The 22,187-nt window shown below is 36.7% G+C and overlaps 1 protein-coding gene across 4 annotated transcripts in view; it reads right to left on the reverse strand.

Moving 5' to 3' along the window:
- The window catches only part of LOC126253084 (uncharacterized), a 238,955-nt gene that overhangs the window by 33,603 nt on the left and 183,165 nt on the right, over nt 1-22,187 (reverse strand). For 2 of the 4 annotated variants that reach the window (XM_049954185.1, XM_049954183.1), the window contains exons 8-11: nt 20,577-20,721; nt 8,711-8,890; nt 7,515-7,636; nt 7,330-7,429 (exon numbers count right to left, since the gene is read on the reverse strand). In XM_049954185.1, the coding sequence (XP_049810142.1) occupies nt 7,330-7,429; nt 7,515-7,636; nt 8,711-8,890; nt 20,577-20,721 (547 nt within the window). The remainder of the gene's footprint in view (nt 1-7,329; nt 7,430-7,514; nt 7,637-8,710; nt 8,891-20,576; nt 20,722-22,187) is intronic. The other 2 variants (XM_049954184.1, XM_049954186.1) reach the window with 2 other exon arrangements.

Below are 22,187 nucleotides of genomic sequence, written 5' to 3' on the forward strand. Positions count from 1 at the left end.
ACACTCAACAGACTAACTGCTACATGGAAAAGCATAACTTAATAACTCCAGTACAGCATGAATACAGAAAAGGAAATCAACAGAAACAGCAAATTAATCATTAATGGAATTTACTGTACAGATCTAGGTCAACAGTATTGTTGTATCTGGGGACTTCCTTGACTTATCCAAGGCAATTGACACAGCTATATAGTCCTAATAAAGAAACTAGAGAATACTGGTATCTGTGGACATGCAGCAGGCTAGATAACATTGTATCTGATTAACATATGGTATTACGTAGGCATTACCAACTTATACATATCAAAAGTTAGAAGCGTGATGTATGCTGTACCTCAAGGATCTGTAATAAGGCCTATCCTGTTAAATTTGTTTGTATATAATGTACAAAAATATGATAGTGAAAATAAAATGTAGTATGCAGATAATATGACTGTGCTAATGCATTTCCAACAATTTTGAAGCAACTGAGAAAAATGCTTTCATATCAGTCAATAACACAGGAAATTGGCTCACAGAAAATGAGCTAATTAATAATCTGAAAAAAAACTATGTACATGGTTTTCAATAACAATCAAAAAGAAGAAAACATGAATGTTTTTAGATTGAAAAGACTAGAAGAAGCAGCTTCATTTAAACTTTGAGTTATAACAATTGACAATGAGCTAAATTGGAAACAGCAGATAAATACTGTTTCGAATAAGCTAAGCTCAGTGATTTTCCTAACGAAACAGCAGGCTAAGACTGCATATCAAGACCTCTTACACACCATAATGGAGTTTTTGAGCTATATATGCGATACCAAATCATAGTATGCATGAACCGTACCATCACAGGAATAAACAGAATATTCATATTGCACAAGAAGGCAATTTTAATTATATTAAAAAAGAAGCAAGAATAATCTTGTAGAAATTGTTTCAGATATGTTAACATTTTGAGATTCCTATTGTTGTATATATTCAAGACCATTGTGTCTGCATTATGAAATCTCGCATAACTGGAGACCAATGACTATTTATCCCTATACCACAAGGAACAGAAAACAATTGCCATACATCGTACATACACTAATGATATTTGAAAATGGAGCCAAATACACTGTCACGTTAATAAAAACATTTCCAAGAGAATTATAAAACTACAAAATGGAGAAGATTTCTCTGTAACTCTAAAAAGGTTTTAAATAGAAGAAGAATTCTATAGTGTAGCTGAGTACATGAGCAGTAAGTCAGAAAAATTTTACTCTACAAGTGGTAAATTTTATATCCCACATTAAGAGAAACTAGCCTTAGAAATTAATCTAGAATTAGAACCACTCCCACATAATCAAAGATAATATTGTGTCACAAAATTGTATTTTTTTAAACGCTAATGCTGTAAATCAAATATATTGTGAATCATTGTGGGTTATGTAAAATTGTGTACATACTGCACAAGGTGGTGGTGATGATAATGTTTGGTTTGTGGGACACTCAACTGTGTGGTCATCAGTGCCCATACAATATCCCAATTTTTACACAGTCCAATTTTTACGCAGTCCAGTTACTTTGTAGGCAGTCCAGTTACTTTGTAGGCAGTCCAGTTACTTTGTAGGCAGTCCAGTTACTTTGCAGGCAGTCCAGTTACTTTGCAGGCAGTCCAGTTACTTTGCAGGCAGTCCAGTTACTTTGCAGGCAGTCCAGTTACTTTGCAGGCAGTCCAGTTACTTTGCAGGCAGTCCAGTTACTTTGCAGGCAGTCCAGTTACTTTGCAGGCAGTCCAGTTACTTTGCAGGCAGTCCAGTTACTTTGCAGGCAGTCCAGTTACTTTGCAGGCAGTCCAGTTACTTTGCAGGCAGTCCAGTTACTTTGCAGGCAGTCCAGTTACTTTGCAGGCAGTCCAGTTACTTTGCAGGCAGTCCAGTTACTTTGCAGGCAGTCCAGTTAGTTTGCAGGCAGACCAGTTAGTTTGCAGGCAGACCAGTTAGTTTGCAGGCAGACCAGTTAGTTTGCAGGCAGACCAGTTAGTTTGCAGGCAGACCAGTTAGTTTGCAGGCAGACCAGTTAGTTTGCAGGCAGACCAGTTAGTTTGCAGGCAGACCAGTTAGTTTGCAGGCAGTCCAGTTAGTTTGCAGGCAGTCCAGTTAGTTTGCAGGCAGTCCAGTTAGTTTGCAGGCAGTCCAGTTAGTTTGCAGGCAGTCCAGTTAGTTTGCAGGCAGTCCAGTTAGTTTGCAGGCAGTCCAGTTAGTTTGCAGGCAGTCCAGTTAGTTTGCAGGCAGTCCAGTTAGTTTGCAGGCAGTCCAATCAAGCCACTGTCACAAATGATAGTTAATTATTATTATTATTATTATTATTATTATTATTCTTTACTTTCTCAGACGTTAAGTCTGGTTAAAAAATGAAAAATGACGCGGACCTTGATCAGGCGTCACTTCCTTTTAACTGTATGGTATGTGTTATATTGCATTTAGGAACTTTCGGGTAATTGAACATGTATCAATAATTACTGATTTCTGTAGTTGTATATATACGTTTGGATGTAGCTCTATTGCATTGATGTACTGGTGGATATTGTGTGGTATGACTCCTGTAGTTGATAGTATAATTGGTATGATGTCAACTTTATCCTGATGCCACATGTCTTTGACTTCCTCAGCCAGTTGGATGTATTTTTCAATTTTTTCTCCTGTTTTCTTTTGTATATTTGTTGTATTGGGTATGGATATTTCGATTAGTTGTGTTAATTTCTTCTTTTTATTGGTGAGTATGATGTCAGGTTTGTTATGTGGCGTTGTTTTATCTGTTATAATGGTTCTGTTCCAGTATAATTTGTATTCATCATTCTCCAGTACATTTTGTGGTGCATACTTGTATGTAGGAACTTGTTGTTTTAAAAGTTTATGTTGTAAGGCAAGCTGTTGACGTATTATTTTTGCGACATTGTCATGTCTTCTGGGGTATTCTGTATTTGCTAGTATTGTACATCCGCTTGTGATGTGATCTACTGTTTCTATTTGTTGTTTACAAAGTCTGCATTTATCTGTTGTGGTATTGGGATCTTTAATAATATGCTTGCTGTAATACCTGGTGTTTATTGTTTGATCCTGTATTGCAATCATGAATCCTTCTGTCTCACTGTATATATTGCCTTTTCTTAGCCATGTGTTGGATGCGTCTTGATCGATGTGTGGCTGTGTTAGATGATACGGGTGCTTGCCATGAAGTGTTTTCTTTTTCCAATTTACTTTCTTCGTATCTGTTGATGTTATGTGGTCTAACGGGTTGTAGAGGTGGTTATGAAATTGTAGTGGTGTAGCCGATGTATTTATATGGGTGATAGCTTTGTGTATTTTGCTAGTTTCTGCTCGTTCTATAAAGAATTTTCTTAAATTGTCTACCTGTCCATAATGTAGGTTTTTTATATTGATAAATCCCCTTCCTCCTTCCTTTCTGCTTAATGTGAATCTTTCTGTTGCTGAATGTATGTGATGTATTCTATATTTATGGCATTGTGATCATGTAAGTGTATTGAGTGCTTCTAGGTCTGTGTTACTCCATTTCACTACTCCAAATGAGTAGGTCAATATTGGTATGGCATAAGTATTTATAGCTGTTGTCTTGTTTCTTGCTGTCAATTCTGTTTTCAGTATTTTTGTTAGTCTTTGTCTATATTTTTCTTTTAGTTCTTCTTTAATATTTGTATTATCTATTCCTATTTTTTGTCTGTATCCTAGATATTTATAGGCATCCGTTTTTTCCATCGCTTCTATGCAGTCGCTGTGGTTATCCAATATGTAATCTTCTTGTTTAGTGTGTTTTCCCTTGACTATGCTATTTTTCTTACATTTGTCTGTTCCAAACGCCATACTTATATCATTGCTGAATACTTCTGTTATCTTTAGTAATTGGTTGAGTTGTTGATTTGTTGCTGCCAGTAGTTTTAGATCATCCATGTATAGCAAATGTGTGATTTTGTGTGGGTATGTTCCAGTAATATTGTATCCATAATTTGTATTATTTAGCATGTTGGATAGTGGGTTCAGAGCAAGGCAGAACCAGAAAGGACTTAATGAGTCTCCTTGGTATATTCCACGCTTAATCTGTATTGGCTGTGATGTGATATTATCTGAATTTGTTTGGATATTAAGTGTGGTTTTCCAATTTTTCATTACTATGTTTAGGAACTGTATCAATTTAGGATCTACTTTGTATATTTCCAATATTTGTAGTAACCATGAGTGGGGTACACTATCAAAAGCTTTTTGGTAATCAATGTATGCGTAGTGTAGAGACCTTTGTTTAGTTTTAGCTTGATATGTCACCTCTGCAACTATTATCAGTTGCTCTTTACATCCTCGCGCTCCTTTGCAGCAGCCTTTTTGTTCTTCATTTATAATTTTGTTCTGTGTTGTATGTGTCATTAATTTCTGTGTAATGACTGAAGTTAATATTTTGTAGATTGTTGGTAGGCATGTTATGGGGCGATATTTAGCTGGGTTTGCTGTGTCTGCTTGATCTTTAGGCTTCAGATAAGTTATTCCATGTGTAAGTGTATCAGGGAATATGTATGGGTCTGCAATGTAACTGTTAAATAATTTAGTTAGATGTGAATGTGTTGAGGTGAACTTCTTTAGCCAGAAATTTGCTATTTTATCATTTCCAGGGGCTTTCCAATTGTGCGTAGAATTAATTGCTCGGGTGACTTCATGTTGCAAAATTATCACTTCAGGCATTTGTGGTATCATCTTGTATGTATCTGTTTCTGCTTGTATCCACCGTGCATGCCTGTTATGTTGTACCGGGTTTGACCATATGCTGCTCCAGAAGTGTTCCATGTCTCTTATGTTTGGTGGATTGTCTATTTTTATGTGTGTGTTATCTATTGTTTGGTAAAATTTCTTTTGGTTTGTGTTGAATGTTTGGTTTTGTTTCCTTCTATTTTCACTTTTTTTGTATCTTCTAAGTCGTTTCGCCAAAGCTTGTAATTTTTGCTTCTTTTCATCTAATTGCTCTATTGCTTCTTGTTGTGAGACTTTACCTAACCTTTTTCGTTTTTTGTCTGATATTTCATTTCTTATAAATTGTGTTAACTGTCCGATGTCTTTTCTCAGTTTTTCTATTCTGATCTGTAGCCTGTGTTGCCATGCTGGTTTTGTGGGTTTCTTCTGTGTGTTGGTTGGTTCTGATATCTGCCTAGTGTGTATATTTAGTGTAGTGAGTGCTCCTACATAAACCAGTAGTTGTAACTCTTCCATAGTTGTGTATTCATTTATTTTGTTGTGTATGATTGTGTTGATAGTTTTTATTGTTGTTTCGACTTGTGGGCTATTTGGTGGTCTATGCAAGAATGGTCTAATGTCTGTATTTGTGTCTTTGTATTCTATATATGTCAACTGAAATTTTTCTTCTATATCTAACATGTGTGTCACTTCGTGTTCTATTTGTGCTTGTGCTGGTGGCTGTCTTAAAATTTCATTTTCCTCTGATTGTTTAATTGATGCGTGTTCTTTGTTTGTTTGCTCTGGGATGTTTGAGTCCATTACTGTATTTTCTTCTTCTTCTAATTGCACATTATTTTGTTCCAGTATTTGTTGTACTTGTTGTTTGATGTTTTCTAATTCTGACTGGGGTATCCTGTTATTTTTTATTATTACACGGATCTGATCAGCTAGACGTTGTTCTGTTAAAAATTTTAATTCTGGGTATCTGGTAATAAATGTTGTGTATACTTGTGATCTGTATCCAGTTGTGTTGGTTCCTAGGTTTGTTGCTTGGTAATAACAGAGCATGAGGTGTCGATTAACTTCATCTGACCATCTCATCCTCTGTCTTTGTTTTCCTTCTAGGGTGGTTGCAGGAAGCATATCCTGCAAAACACCTCTATTTGGATTTAAATCATTTTCCAGTTGGCTAGCAGTGTCATTACCATTGTGGGCGGGCATAGGGTTCAAGCGCCGTCCCCGACCATGACGGCGCTTGTCCGAGGCTTCTTTAGTTCTGTCCTGAACCAAGTAATCACACTAAAAGGGGGGTTAGCCCTATTAGTGGTTTGTTCTTTTCGTCGCCTTTTACGACTGGCAGAACATACCGGAGGCCTATTCTTTTCCCGGGCCTCCACGGGGTTTATTATTATTATTATTATTATTATTATTATTATTATTATTATTATTAAATGATGGCGACAACATGAACACCCAGTCCCTGGGCAGAGAAAATCCCCAACCCAGCCAGAAATCAAACCCGGGACCCCATGATCCAGAGGCAGCAATGATAACTGTACAAGCTGTTATATGCATTTATGGTGTAAGCTACTATATGTACACAAGGTGTTTCAAAATGAATATCAAAGTTTTAAGGCTTTGTAGCAATTCTTACATAAGGAACATATCAAATGAAAGAATTCCTCAAACATTTTTCTTACACATGTTCAATGTGAGCACCATTCTTCACACAGCAAACATCAAGTCAATAGGTAAGTTCTTCCCAAACCTGATGTAACTGTTGCAACAACTGCTTCAATCTTGTTCTTAAGTTGGGTAGGTCAGTCAGTAGAGAAGGCAAGTGATTCTTTATGAACTTCAAAAGGTAAAAATCACATGGCATCAAATCAGGTGAATGTCGAAGCCATGTGGAATAAGCTGTATCATCTGGGCCTCTGCGGCCAATGCAACATTCAGATATGGTGTTTAACCAATCATGTGCTCATCCAGTGAGGCAGTGTTTCCTCCTGCTGCCAAATTAAATTCTGTGGTTCAACTTTTTCCATTTGAGGAAAGAGCCACAGTTCTAGTGCGTCAAGATAAGAAACACCACTTACAGTTGCATCACAGTAAAAGGAAAGCCCATAAACTTTCCTCCAGGATATGGCACAAAAAATAGGGGAGACTTTTTGCAACTTAACCATTTTGTGGCATTTGCTGACAACTAGATATACACACTGTGTGTGCTCACATTTGCACTTAGGTGAAATGTCATCTTCAGTGATGTCAGTTCATCACTGAAGATGACATTGTGAAACACGAAAAGCTTTCTGTTCACTAGTTGCATCTTTGCTACTGGTACTTTGTGATGGCAGATATATGAAAAGCATATGCATGCAGGTATACAAACAAAACTGAGTTGATATATTATATATAATTTAAGCTGAATGTAATAAATGATATAAAGCCTTAAAACCCCAATACTCTTCTGAAATACCTGGTATACTGTCTTGATTGCAAGCATAATGCCAAGTCCTACATTAGAAGTACATAGGTGTACAAAAGGTAATTTATGGAACCAATAAAAATATCTCAATCACCACCAAGTTTAACACAGCAATTATTTTGAAACAATATTTTTTACTCACATCTGCACCCCTGTGAAACAGATTTAAACCTGCAAGTGCTCGGAGGTCAGTGGAAGTTCTTCTGTGACCTCCAGAAACCTTAGCAATATCATTAACCAACCTGCAAGATGTCAGAGAGAATCAACATACTCAGCAATATGAAATCTAATGACTACTTTCAATAAAGCATTTTGTTAAGGACTAACTTCCTGCCTAGGGCTTTTGCTTCATCACCATAGTTTGTCCTGTCATACTCCTGTGCTAACTTCACATCATGAGTCCAGAACTTCTTTTGGGCTGCGGAGGTACTTGGTGCAACTGCCTTCAACTACATAAGAAAGAAAATACATCTTTAATTTGTGCAAGATAAATTGTTTTGAGTAATACAGATGTGGCAATTAAGTGCACTCTTTAATTTTATACATAATAACTGGAACTGAGGACTTCTTTTTAGCTGAGACACACCTCTCAGAATTATGTAGAAATGGGAGAGCACAATGACTGGGACAGAGCAGATGGGAAAGATGAGCAGCCAAACTGTGAAAATTTGAAGTTTGGAAATATGGGAAGGGATAGAATGACAAACACTGAAGGATAGTGCAGAAATGGATATAAGTGAAGAACAAAAAATGTGGGACACTCCATATGCAATTAAAAGTGATTTGTATTCTGTTTTACTTTTGAGTTTATTCATTTTCTTTATACATTTAACTTGCAACATTCTTTTTTCTCTCCTTTTCTCACTACCATATCTTGGCATGTTAGAGCATTTTCTGTCATTCCATAATTAATTTTGATGGTTATTCACCAATTCTCAGTTTGTCTCCCACTCATTATTTTGTAAGTCCCCTTGTCTGCTTTAATGGTACCGTATCTAGTGACTTGCCACTTAACAATAAGCACATATTGCAATTTTTTAAGCAGTCTACTGCCTGTTGGATGTGACAACCTATTACATTCTCTATTAGTTTCAATATCAAGGGGTCACTCTATCTAGTTAGCACTTTATGAACTAGAATCTCAGAAGAAATATTGGCACAATAATGTACATGATTTTGTAAAGTATTTCAATACACATGTAGACAACATTACTCCAGAGATTTCAGTTTACAATTCTCAAAACATTTATTGAACTGATGAAATCAAAATATGTTTTCAACACTGGATGTCTGACTTATAAATGGCACATAACTAAAATAAAAGACATGTGAGGTATTATGACAGTTGTCAAAAATTTTAAAAATTCTCTGAATTATGCCCAAGTGATGTACTGCAAAACTATTGTATTTAAGCTGATTAATAGATTTTATCATATTTGTGTAGTAATAAGAACTACAAGATTCATCAAATTTTATTAAACCTGCAGTCAGATAAGTGGAAATAAGAAACAAGTGCACATTACCCTGAGTACGACAATGGCAGAAGCAAAAATGCATACAATGTTTACAAATGTTAAGCAGAGGCTTATTGCACCCATAATTCCAAGCTCAGTTACAGGATGATCTGCATATGTATGAGGCATCTTCACTTGGGGCACACTTCCGTAACTCGAATGTATACATGTTAGTGCCCACAGAAGGCCCTAGTAATGAACAAAAAAAATCATTAAACACTTATTTATAAATAATTAGTAGTTTTTGTACTAGTTCAAATTATTGTCTAGAAATTGCTACAACCTTCATGCCTATTGTTGAATTCTCAGCTCATTGATTGATTTGATTGATTTTATTTTGTGTTCGATAGATCCAACTGTGTAGGGTTCACGAGGACGTGGAATGAGTCACTTTTTTTACAAATACAAAATGATAATCTTGTAGCATATACAGACATTTGAGTACATAGTTATATAAAAATTTATCCATAAATTCTTTGAGCACCAATACAGAAAAAAGAAAATACATATTTCCTAGAATCATTAAAACACTACAGAAAACAGATACGGAGCACACAAATATACAGTGCTCAAGTTAAATAACATTCTTAGTGGCATTATGTCAACTTGTATTATATAATATTAAAATTTTACAATTTATTTAGTTAAAAATTCATCTAGACTTTAAAAAGCTTTTTTTAGCGGAAAAATTTTAAGTGCTTTCCTAAACTTACTCTTGTTATGAATCTCTGTCTTTATTTCAGGAGGAAGAGCACTGAAGAGTTTTGTTCCAGTGTAGTGGACACCCTTTTGCACCAAGCTCAAATTTCTATGCTCTATGTGTATGTCATTCTTCCTCCATGTATTATGCTCATGATAATTACTGTTTGGTTGAAATAGCTCTATATTTTTACAAACAAAACACATGAGAAAAAATATATTGGCATGTTGTTGTGTATATTTTAACTTTTCGAAAGCTATATCTGCACGAGTCTCTTCGGCGCAATCCACAAAAGCTCGCTTCTGTGCAATGAACACTTTCTTTGCTAATGGCTGGTTGCCCCCAAAAATAATACCGTATTCAACGAGTGAGTGAAAATAGCCATAATATGTCACTTTTTCAGTGTTAGGTTCAACATATGTGGTGGCAACATGTAAAGCATGTGTAGCAGAGCTAAGCATCTTACAGAGATCTATAATATGTGAAGACCAGTTCATTTTCTCGTCAATGTTCACTCCAAGAAATTTTGTTGTTTCCATTCTTTCTATTGGCCGATTACCACATGTCACGCTTACCTCTCTCTCTTTTTCTTTTTTGTACAGAACTGAATAAAGCTGGTCTTACTGTAATTTAATGAGAGACCGTTCGCCTTGAACCAATTAACCACATATGAGAGTATGTGATTAATGAGTTCCTCAAGATTTCTATATGTTTTACTGCTAATAAAAATTGTGGTATCATCAGCAGATAATGTAAATTTACATGGCAGGCTTGTACATGATGGTAGATCATTTATAAAAATCAGGAATAATAGTGGCCTAAAAATTGAGCCCTGAGGCACTCCACAGGTAATGGAACTACATTCAGAAAGTGAGGAAACATCACATACTCCACCTGAGCTATTCAAGACAACTTTTTGATTTCTGTCTTGGAGGTATGACTAGCCAATTGTTCAAAAATGGTTCAAATGGCTCTGAGCACTATGGGACTCAACTGCTGTGGTCATAAGTCCCCTAGAACTTAGAACTACTTAAACCTAACTAACCTAAGGACATCACACACATCCATGCCCGAGGCAGGGTTCGAACCTGCGACCGTAGCAGTCGCACGGTTCCGGACTGCGCGCCTAGAACCGCGAGACCACCGCGGCCGGCTAGCCAATTGTCTGAAACACCACTTATTCCTACTAATTTTGCTTTTTGCAAGAGAATCTGGTGATCAACACAGTCAAACGCTTTGGATAAATCACAGAAGACACCAAGTACTAGCATTTTTTTCCATTTAGGGTTTCTAGGACTTCACATGCAAGTGCATAGACTGCGTCTTCTGTTGAATGGCCCTTTTGAAAGCCAAATTGGTTCTTGCTGAGAACTCCATTCTTTGAGATGATCAGTAATTCTTACATGTATTAGCTTTTCTAGAATTTTGGAGAAAGCTGTCAGCAAAGAGAGAGGTCAATAGTTAGTTAGTTCACCTTTATCGCCCTTTTTGTACAGGGGCTTCACAATGGCATACTTAAAAAGTCTACTGGGAACACCACCTTCCTGAAGGGAAGCATTGAAAATATGATAGAGAATGTCCCTAATCCACACACAAGAATATTTCAATAAATTACTAGATATATTATCAACCCCTGCAGAGTTCTTACTTTTTAGAGACATGATGATTTTTTAAATTTCTTCTACAGTGGAGGTTTTGTGGAGAATAGCACCCATGTACTATGTGCCATGTTGGTACTGCAAACAGCTGAAAGCAAAACTAGAGCCATTATTTTACCAAGAGGATGCAGCTCTTACCGTATGACTTACTAATAATAACACTCTCCTTCATAAAATATTCCAAAACTAAAATAGTTCTCCCATTTACCTATCCAGTTGGGCACTGCTCAGGAGGATGTTACCAGAAGAAGAAAAAAGAAAAGGCCTCTTACAGGTTAAGTGTGGAATGTTAGATCTCTTAATCAAATAGGCAGATTAGAAAAATTTGAAAAAGGGAAATGGATAGGATGAAATTGGATATGGTACATATTATTGAAGTGTGATGGCAGGAAGAACAGGACTTCTGGTCAGGTTGGTACAGGTACTTTTTGCCCTTTAATCAAGGACCCATCACCTCAATTTCCCACATTTCCCAGTGTCTTTAGTTTTAATCTGCAGTATGTTTTACCATCACAAACTATCTGAGACCTCTGACTCTCCATGTCTATTCCACATAAGCAAAGATTAAATAATGAGGAAAATTCTAGCAGGCACCTTCTCGTTTATTTCATGTTCTCCTTTAATTTTTCCCCTCTTTCTTTTCCTACTATCAAATTCCAGTCCCCCCATTTCAGTTAAATTTTTGACTCCCTAAACTATTTGAATAGTTACTTTTGCCTCATCATAAGTTACTTCACTCTCTTCCTCATCTGTGGAGCTAATAGGCTACTGTGGTGGATTTTGGCGTCATATCTGTCTTGGCTAATGTAATGTGTTCACTATACTACTTATAGCAGCTTCCTGCATTACCCCTATTTGATTTTGTACTTATAATCCTGCACCAACCTGACCAGAAGTCCTGTTCTTCCTGCCATCACACTTCAATAATATGTATCATATCCAATTTCATCCTATCCATTTCCCTTTTTCAAATTTTTCTAACCTGCCTATTTGATTAAGAGATATAACATTCCACACTTAACCTGTAAAATGCCGTTTCTTTTTTCTTTTTTTTCCCCTTCTTCTTCTGGTAACATCCTCCTGAGCATTGCCCAACTGGATAGGTAAATGGGGAACTATTTTAGTTTTGGAATATTTTACCGAAGAGAGTGTTGTTATTAGTAAGTCATACAGTAAGAGCTGCAGCCTCTTGGTAAAATAATGGCTCTAGTTTTGCTTCCAGCTGTTTGCAGTACCAACATGGCACATAGTACATGGAAGCTATTCTCCACAAAACCTCTCGAGTCACTACAAATAATATATGGTTCAAACATTCACTAAACGTTAGGCACAATTTTTAGAAAGAAAAGCAAAACCAAAAACTTGATTCATATGTTGAGAGGTGACAGTACCTCCCACAAGACTCTACAAGGTATAAAAACAGATTCCTCACACAGTGAAGTAGAAGAAGTAGGACTATAGATAGAACAACCTTGTAGTGACTCCTACAAGCTGATACTGCAGTTGGCATGTATGATAGTCACTTGTGCAAATCCCACATGTTGTTTGGCACAGTTCGTGTGCAAGTGCAAAGACAGAAGAATGTCATCCTGATGCTGAGCATTTTCATAATTTGGAGCATGATGATATGCCTGCAGTGACACACCACATTTGTTCTTAGAATAAGAGAGTAACTACTGATTTTTACTCTTTGTTAGAAATGTTCTATTACTCTTGATAAAAAAACAAAGCCTGCACCTAACTCAGTAATTTGGTTTTGGGAGTTAATAAATCTGTGGAAGTTCCATCTCATTTTTCATTGAACGAAAGTTTGAGTGTGGTATGGTCTCATGTAATTATACATCCCATCAGTGGTGACCCAAACAAGAATTTTCGCGGTACAGAGTTAACAAACAGTGATGGAATCATCAACGGTATTGTGCCTGGCATCATTCTGTATTGTGGTTCATTCAGGTGTAGGAAAGAAATTCCTACACCGATATAACCACTGAAAACACTAAATTTTAAAACTTCCTGGCAGATTAAAACTGTGTGCCGGACCAAGACTCGAACTCGAGACCTTTGCCTTTTGCGGGCAAGTGCTCTGCTATCTTAGCTATCCAAGCACGACTCATGACCTGCCTTCACAGCTTCAATTCTGCCAGTACCTCATCTCCTATCCTCCAAACTTCACAGAGGCTCTTCTGTGAATCTTGCAGAACTAGCACTCCTGGAAGAAAGGATATCGTGGAGACATGGCTTAGCCACAGCCTGGGAGATGTTTCCAGAATGAGATTTTCACTCTGCAGTGGAGTATGTGCTGATATGAAACTTCCTGGCAGATTAAAACTGTGTGCTGGACAGAGACTCGAACTCGGGACCTTTGCCTTTCACGGGCATGTGCTCTATGAGTCTCGGTCCAGCATGCAGATTTAATCTGCCAGTAAGTTTCATATCAGCACACACTCCAGTTCAGAGTGAAAATCTCATTCTGGAAACATCCCCCAGGCTGTGACTAAGCCATGTCTCCACAATATCATTTCTTCCAGAAGTGCTAGTTCTGCAAGGTTCACAGAAGAGCTTCTGTGAAGTCTGGAAGGTAGGAGATGAAGTACTGGTAGAACTGAAGCTGTGAGGGCGTGTCATGAGTCATGCTTGGGTAGGTCAAATGGCAGAGCCCTTGCCCCATGAAAGGCAAAAGGTCCCAAGTTTGAGTCTCAGTCTGGCACACAGTTTTTATCTGCCAGGAAGTTTCATAATATTGCAAAGTCAACTGCAGAGTGAATATCTCATTCTGGAAACACTGAAATTTCTTTGGTTGTAAGCTAGCTCAACCGTCGATATGGTACAGAGGTCCAGGACATAACAGTTCCTCAGGCAGAAAATACCTATTGCATATTAAAAGCAGAGCTCATATGCCATTTAGTAGCTTTTCAGGAATATTGCATTCACCAGATATTGACTAAAGAAGAAATGGCCGACAGGAAGCCCTCACAATACTTTCACTATTTTCACAACAAAGTAGACATCAGCACCATTCCTGACATCCTCATGTGCACAATTTGGAGCTGCTGTCTGCTGGCCCAGGTAAAAGCCATCATTGCTATGCAGTTGAACATGTCACTGGATGCAGCTGCAGAACTTGCTGGCTCTGATGTACAGAAGACATGTCAAGGCTACAATTTGCTTATTTAAAATTTTGTGACACTTAAATAATACTTTGTGGAGCGTTTACTTACTTGAAATTTGTCAAACTTCCAGTATTTACATTTACTATAACTCTCAAATTTTTATTCCACTTTGAGTTAGCCTTTCCCTCACCAATTATGTACTTTAGATCCCTTCACCAAAAATCTACATCCAGTGGTTGGAAGAAAATATAGATCACACCTGTCTACAAAAGAGTAACACAGTGTGTCAAATTTTACCATCCACCATCATTCACACTGATCTGCTGTAAAATAAAATTCTAGGGTGTATTCTGAGCTCAGGTATGCCTCAGAAACAGGACAGAATTTACTGGGACAGAAATTGGCAAAGTTACAAGGATTTCTCTTTTGGTTCGTGGAATGTCAGAAGTCTATACCGCCCAGGAAGCGCACAAATACTAATAAACGAACTAGGAAAATACAAGGTACAACTGGTAGCGCTCCAAGAAATAAGATGGCAGGGAACGGGATCAATGAAAATAGGAGACGGGACAATAATGTATGGAGACTGCGGTCAGCGCCATGAATTTGGAACGGGCTTTTACATTCATAAAACAGCAATTGACACAATAAAGGAATTCAAATCAATTAATAACCGAATATCACACATTACAATCCAGGCTCAGTGGTTTGATATTACATTTATAAATGTTCATGCACCCACAGAAGATAAGGAAGATGACGTGAAAGAAGAATTTTATAGTCAACTGGAACAGACATATAATTCAATAAGTAGACATAACGTAACAATAGTGTTAGGAGACTTTAATGCCGAAGTAGGAAAGGAAGAAATCTACAAACCAACCATTGGGAATTACAGCTTACATGATGAAAGTTCAGAGAATGGTGTGCGACTCATAAACTTTGCAATGGCAAATGGTCTCACATTAAGCAGCACAAAATTCCAACACAAACGCATTCATTTAGGGTCATGGATATCACCAGATGGAAAAGTAGTGAACCAGATTGACCATGTCGCCATCCAAAGACGATTTCAAAACAGTATTAAAGACGTTAGAACTTTTAGGGGAGCAGATTGTGAGACAGACCATATGTTAATCATAGCCCAAATGAAAATAAAGCTAAAAAAGAAACAAAGTACAAATAGGGTTGAAATTAAAAGGTACGATGTAGAAAATCTGTCAGAAGAAAAAATAAAAGAAAACTTTAGGAAAGAAATGGAAATTAACCTATCGGAATCTAGACTGACACATAGTGACCAGCAAGACGTGGAAAGTAGATGGAGACACCTCAGAAACAGTATTCAAGATGTAGCTTCCAAAACTATAGGTAAAAGAAAACGAACTAACAAAATCTAGTTTAATATAAAGTGCCAAGAAAGAGTACTGGTGAGGCAAAATGCGAGGAAGGCATGGTTACAAGACATGGACAATATTACACTAAAGGAGAGATACTATAAAATCCGCAAGGAAACACAACGAACTCTAAGACAAGAGAAGAGAAAACACTACAACAACATGGTAAGAGAAGCGGAGGATGATTTCAAGCATCACAGAGCAAGGCAGATGTACCAGAATATAAAAAAGTCCTTGGGAAAATTCACTAAAAGGGAACAGTTTATAAATGACCATAATGGGAAAATACTTACAAACAAGAATGACATTCAAGATACATGGAAGACATACTTTACACAGCTGCTCAACTGCAATGATCCACAATATTACTTTACATTTGAAGAACCAGATACAGTTGATATACAAGTCACCACACCATCAGTAAATGAAATAAGACAAACAATAAATAAATTAAAGAACAACAAGGCCTGTGGGGAAGACCAGGTATATGCTGAGCTTTTAAAAAATGGAGGACCACAATTGGAAATAGAACTACATTCCTTAATTGAAACAATTTGGGAGACAGAAAACATACCGGCCAATTGGAAAACTGCAATTATATGCCCCATCTTTAAGAAGAATGATCCCCTTGTCTGTGATAACTACAGAGGAATTGCCCTACTCGATGTCACGTATAAAATTTTGTCGATGTGTATACTACACAGACTGATTCTCATAACCGAAGAACTGATTGGGGACTACCAATGTGGTTTCCGCACTAACAGATCCACTTTGGATCACTTATTCACATTGAGACAAATAAATGAGAAGGCATGGGAATTTAATGTAGATATCCATATTCTATTTATAGACTTCAAGAAGGCCTATGATAGCATACACCGACAGACACTCTTAAACACCATGAAAGAATTTGAAATACCATTAAAATTAATCAAATTTGTTAAAATGTGTTTGGAAGAAACCATATGCAAAGTTAAGACACCTGCAGGAGAGACTGAAAATTTTAAGGTGTACACTGGACTGAGACAAGGGGATGCCATCTCACCTGTTCTATTTAATATTATCTTAGAGAAGATTGATAGAGAATACACCAAAACTAATCCACAAGGGATCCAACTGCAGGGACAGAACATTACTAGACTTGCTTATGCAGATGATGTAGCCTTAATAAGCACTTCAAAAGCTGAATTAATCAGGATAATGCAAAATTATTACAAAATAGCTGAGAAAGCTGGACTTCATGTGAATGAAGAAAAGACAGAATATCTAGTCATAAGTAAAAAGCTCCAAAAGAATACACCACTGACCGTAAATGGTCTCACTTTCAAGGCAGTTGACCACTTCAAGTACTTAGGGAGTCTTTTTAGCAGAGACAATAGAGCAGAAATAGAAATAGATGCCCGTCTAGCAGCAGCTAATAGAACTTTTTACAGCTGTATCAAAATTTTAAGGATGAGATCACTTAGTACTGAATTCAAAATCCGTTTTTATCAGTCAACTATTGTACCAGTAGCATTATATGGATGTGAAGCTATTACATTCAGGAAAAAAGATGAAGAAAAACTGTTTATATTTGAAAGAAAAATACTAAGGAAAATATTTGGACCAATCTTCGATGAAAATGTCATGGAGTGGAGGATAAGGAAAAATGAAGAACTACGGGAGCTGTACAAACATAGTACCATTGTGGATATGTTAAAGAAAAGAAGACTGAACTGGGCTGGTCATGTAGCAAGGATGCCGGAGAACAGACTACCCAAAATAGCATCCACTAAGAAATTAGAAGGAAAGAGAAGAAGAGGAAGACCTCGAATTAGGTGGATGGAGAATATCCGGGAAGATGCAGCTAGGATGGGCATCAACTCTGATTGGACAACAATTTCCCTGGATAGAAATAATTGGAAGAGGCTCGTAGAGAAGGTGTATGGTCGGTAAGGCCTTAGCCACGTGTAAAGTAAAGTATTCTGAGCTCAAACTAAATGAATTATCTCAAAACCAGTGACATCCTTCATGCCAATCTGCTTGGAAAATACCATCATATGGGGCATGACAAACTTTGTTACTAGGTTGAGGATTTCTTGGTATGGAGGGGAGTCAGTGTTACCATACTTGTAAAGAAACTTCAGACATGCCCTGTGGAAATGTGATGGTTGGGCTCCATGCTGTTGATGATGCATATTACTAACTTGGCAGATAATATTAACAGGAACCTCAGATGCTTTGCAGATGATACAGTTATCTATAATGAAGTACTATCTGTAAACAAGCTGCACCAGTGTCCCCAATAGATTTTGTTAAGAAATCAAAGAGGTGCAAAGACAATCAATTTGTTTAACTGTTCAGTAATTAAAATTGTTCAATTCAAAAAAATCCAATAATGTAGTGGGCAGTCAAATGAAAAAACCTTGGTAACACATGGCCCCTTACTTTTTACCATCTGTCTCATTTTCATTTGACTATTCCTTGTAGTAGCCTATGACTACATTGTCAATTAGTTACAATCATGATCAGTCAACTCATACAAATACTTAGATGCAATCTGTGGGAATTCAAAATGGAATGATCAAAGAGGCTCAGTTGTGGATAGAGTAGTTAGCAAACTTGGCTTCATTAGTAGGTTACTGAAAAACCTGAATAGGTCTATGAAGGAGACTGCTTACAAAACATTTGTGCAATCATCTGTAGAATATTGCTGAAGTGCATGGGATCTCTACAAAACAGGACAAACAAGACAATAATAAACATATACAGAGAAGGGCAGCAATTTGTTTGACACATGGGATACCAGCATAAAGAAAATCTAAACTGACAGACACTTAAAAATAAATGTCAACTGTCTCATAAAAGCTTCCTTACAAAGTTTCAATTTATCTAGGAATATACTACAGTTCTTTACATACTGCTCCCACAGCATTCTCAAAGACAATATTAGATTAATTATTGGTTGCACAGAGACATTTTAGCGACCATTTTTATTACACTTGATATGAGAATGGAATTTGAAGAAACCCTAACACATGGTACAATAGGAAGAACCATGTGCCATACACTTCTCTATAGATGTAGATGGATAACATGCATCCTGTGCTGAAACAGAAGCCTCTACCTAATTCTGACAGAAGCATTGTGAATTCACAGTGTGTTAAATTATACTGTGGGCAGAAAATAAAGCATTAATTCATACTAAAAAGACATGGGATAAGTTGAATTGAGTTTGCAGGTTGTAGGTACTGTAAACAATCATGATCAATTAAATTGTGTGTCCACTAAAATTTATGATTACTTCCAGGCAGTGGCAGCAAGCATTGCACTTCCCAATGCACAAGCAAATACTGATGCATTATATTTACTCTCATGAACACTGTTTACTGTACCAGCTGGCCCAGGTTTATTATATGAAGGCATTAAGAGTTCAGAATCAGCCTGCTCCACAGAAGTAGAGTTGTTATAGTGATATTTCTAATTGAATATTAAAATCTTATGCTGACTTGACAGGGCAATATATGAAATTTTTGAATCAGTTGATTTCTCAATGAATGTTTTCTGACATGTAATCAAATTTTCTAATATTACAAGCTACTTTTCCTGAGAGTTCAAAAAATATATGAGTCAAATGGATCTTTAATTACAGGTGAAATTTCTATCCATTTTATAGGTCAATACTGCCAACTGATATTTGAGTGTCACAAAATATGGCTTGAGACATCAACTATTTGCAAAACTAGATGAAGTCAGTGTGAAATTGGCACAAGACTACCCTACTACATAGAATACTGTCACAAAAATAATTGTACTTTTGAACAACCTAGCTATTTTTGTTATCACCCAATAAATTGTGTTTTGGAAACTTCCATCACTCAAAGGTAAAAACTGTTAACACTACAGTACAGCTGTCATTGATTATTCTTCCATGTCCATTGGTTGTTGTCATTTGTTGTAAGTAGCTTAACCTTGTAGGCAATGATTTGATTTTTGTCTAAGCTGCTGTCTAAAAGACTGTGGTAACAATCAAAATTTTTTGTCAAATTGAGATTTTTATCTAATGGTTTGTCAAACAAGTGCACAGACATACCAACAAAGTGTGTCATCTGACCTCACTTTTGAAGCAGCTGTCATGCTCTGCATACATGTTTACGCATTTTGACTCTAATGGGAACAGATACCAATGCGGAGTCATTAGTTTTAGCACTGTGTATAAAGGTAAAAAAAGAAGAGAAAACAAGATTTGGTCCAGAGAATGGTTGAAATTGAGAAATAAATAAACCCCTGAGTATCTACTAATGGAAATATTACACAATATCACACCCAGAACCTGGTGAGCACATCAACTTTTATTTATTTTATTTCACTCTGTTTTATGTTGCGGACAGAACAATTATATTCTTCTTAATGTCTTCCTGTGTACTTTGCAACTCAAGCTTTCCTTTGAATTTGATAGCTGGCTAGCGCTCTCTCTCTCTCTCTCTCTCTCTCTCTCTCTCTCTCTCTCTCTCTCTCTCTCTCTCTCTCTCTCGCTCTCCCCCTCCCTCTTTGGCACACGATACTTTGCTTGTAAATGTTAGCCCTTCATTCTCTTTACTGTGGTCATTTTATCCTCACCTACCACAAAGTAAAACAGAGTTCCTACCAGTGTTAAATTAATCATATCAGTATGTAAAATAATTTTACATGTGCTGTTACCAAATACTTTACAGACCTTCTTGTACTCTGAACACACAATCTGTGTCAGATGTACCTACAGATATTTTCATTTGTCTACCATAAAGAGGCATTAAATCTTCTCTCAAGTCCACAATAAAAGCAGATTTCTGTATGTCTTACTCAGTTTGAGATTAGTCAATTCTAACTTTTTTGGCACTTTTTCAGTTTAGTTACTGGAAATGGATATACTCTCAAATTAACACACAATAATGGAATCTTGTTTAGTGCAACACATTTGAGAGATACAACATGCTTATTCAAACACACTTTCTATCACTATTTTATCAAGAACTGCTTGTACAATTTCCTTACTGCATTTACAGCTGGTGGAAGGAGGGAGGCAGATATAGCTACACCTACTAGTGAGGCAATATTGTCCCCTAACACAGAAATGGCAACACCTGCTCCGGACAGAAGTGCAATTACCATTCCAACCCAAACTGAATGAAGTTCTCCCCTGTAAAAAAAAAAGAGTAATTAAAATTGCTATTATTAAGCCCACTGAATGTAGCATAATTTAATTTATACTTACGTTCTGCATATTAATCAATGACAAATATTTTCCTCAAAAAATCAACTAATTGACTATTACCAGAGCACAGATTTGTATGCAAAATGCATTGAGTTTTTTAGTAGACTAAATGTATGCATTAGCGATATTCTTTACCATTGTCACCTTTACGAGGTCGCTGGCGCAGTATTAAAGTGCATATAATTACATATTTTGGAGAAAATTAGTTTTGCATACATATTTATTAAAATTTACAATAATGGCATATTTTCCTTTCTGCATCCAAAATAAAAATTCCCATTCACAATCAAATTCTGCCTCCCAAATTCTAGTTGGTTGACATATGTAACAGTTTTCTTTATCTTCTTTAAATGATGATTATTTGATGCCAACATTATTTATTATCTCAATCAGATCTAACTTATCTTTTTTTATTAGATAAAAGTAATAAACACAGTTATCACAACTTTTGTTTTATGGGCATTAGTCCATGGTTAACTACATATTTCACTGCCTAACATTTTGCCTCCCAGTGTTGAGGACACCATCAAAAGCTATACGCAGTCAGACAACAGTTTTAAACCTGAAGCAGCACACAAAGCCTCCAATGATGTTTCCAGCATTTGGAGACAAAATATTAGGTAGAGATATATGTTTTGGACCACAGCCTAACTCCATAAAACAAAAATACCAATAATACACATACAAAAAGACTTAAACACTTCAAGCTTTCGGCCAATAGCCTTCGTCAGCAATAGACACTCATACACATTCATGCAGATGCATATGCAATTCACACAAACGACTGCAGTCTCAAACAACTGAAATCACACTGCGAGCAGAACACCAGTGCACAATGGGAGTGGCAACTAGGGGTGGGGGGGGGCATATAAACTTGTACTACTGTGGTAGGCATGGGCTTCGTATCTATCTTGGCCACAATAATGCGTTCACTATGCTGTTTGTAGCAGCTTACTCGCATTCCTATTTTCCTATTCATTATTAAACCTACTCCTGCATTACCCCTATTTGATTTTGTGTTTATAACCCTGTATTCACCTGACCAAAAGTCTTGTTCCTCCTGCCACCGAACTTCACTAATTCCCACTATATTTAACTTTAACCTATCCATTTCCCTTTTTAAATTTTCTAACCTACCTGCCCAATTAAGGGATCTGACATTCCACACTCGGATCTGATCAATATGTAAACCCAGAAATTTGGAAGATACAACTTTCACTATTTCTTTGTCTCCACATTTTATTTCAACATTTTCCAGTTTTTTGTTTACTGTTTGAAACTAAATGAAATGAGTCTTATTAATATTGAGGGACAGATCGTTTGCAGTGAACCACTCTAGAACTTCTTGGAAAATAGTGGTCGCAGTGTTCTCTAGACTGCAGTAGGGTACC

The sequence above is a fragment of the Schistocerca nitens genome, chromosome 4 (genome assembly GCF_023898315.1).
Source record: "Schistocerca nitens isolate TAMUIC-IGC-003100 chromosome 4, iqSchNite1.1, whole genome shotgun sequence".
Lineage (NCBI taxonomy): Eukaryota > Metazoa > Arthropoda > Insecta > Orthoptera > Acrididae > Schistocerca > Schistocerca nitens.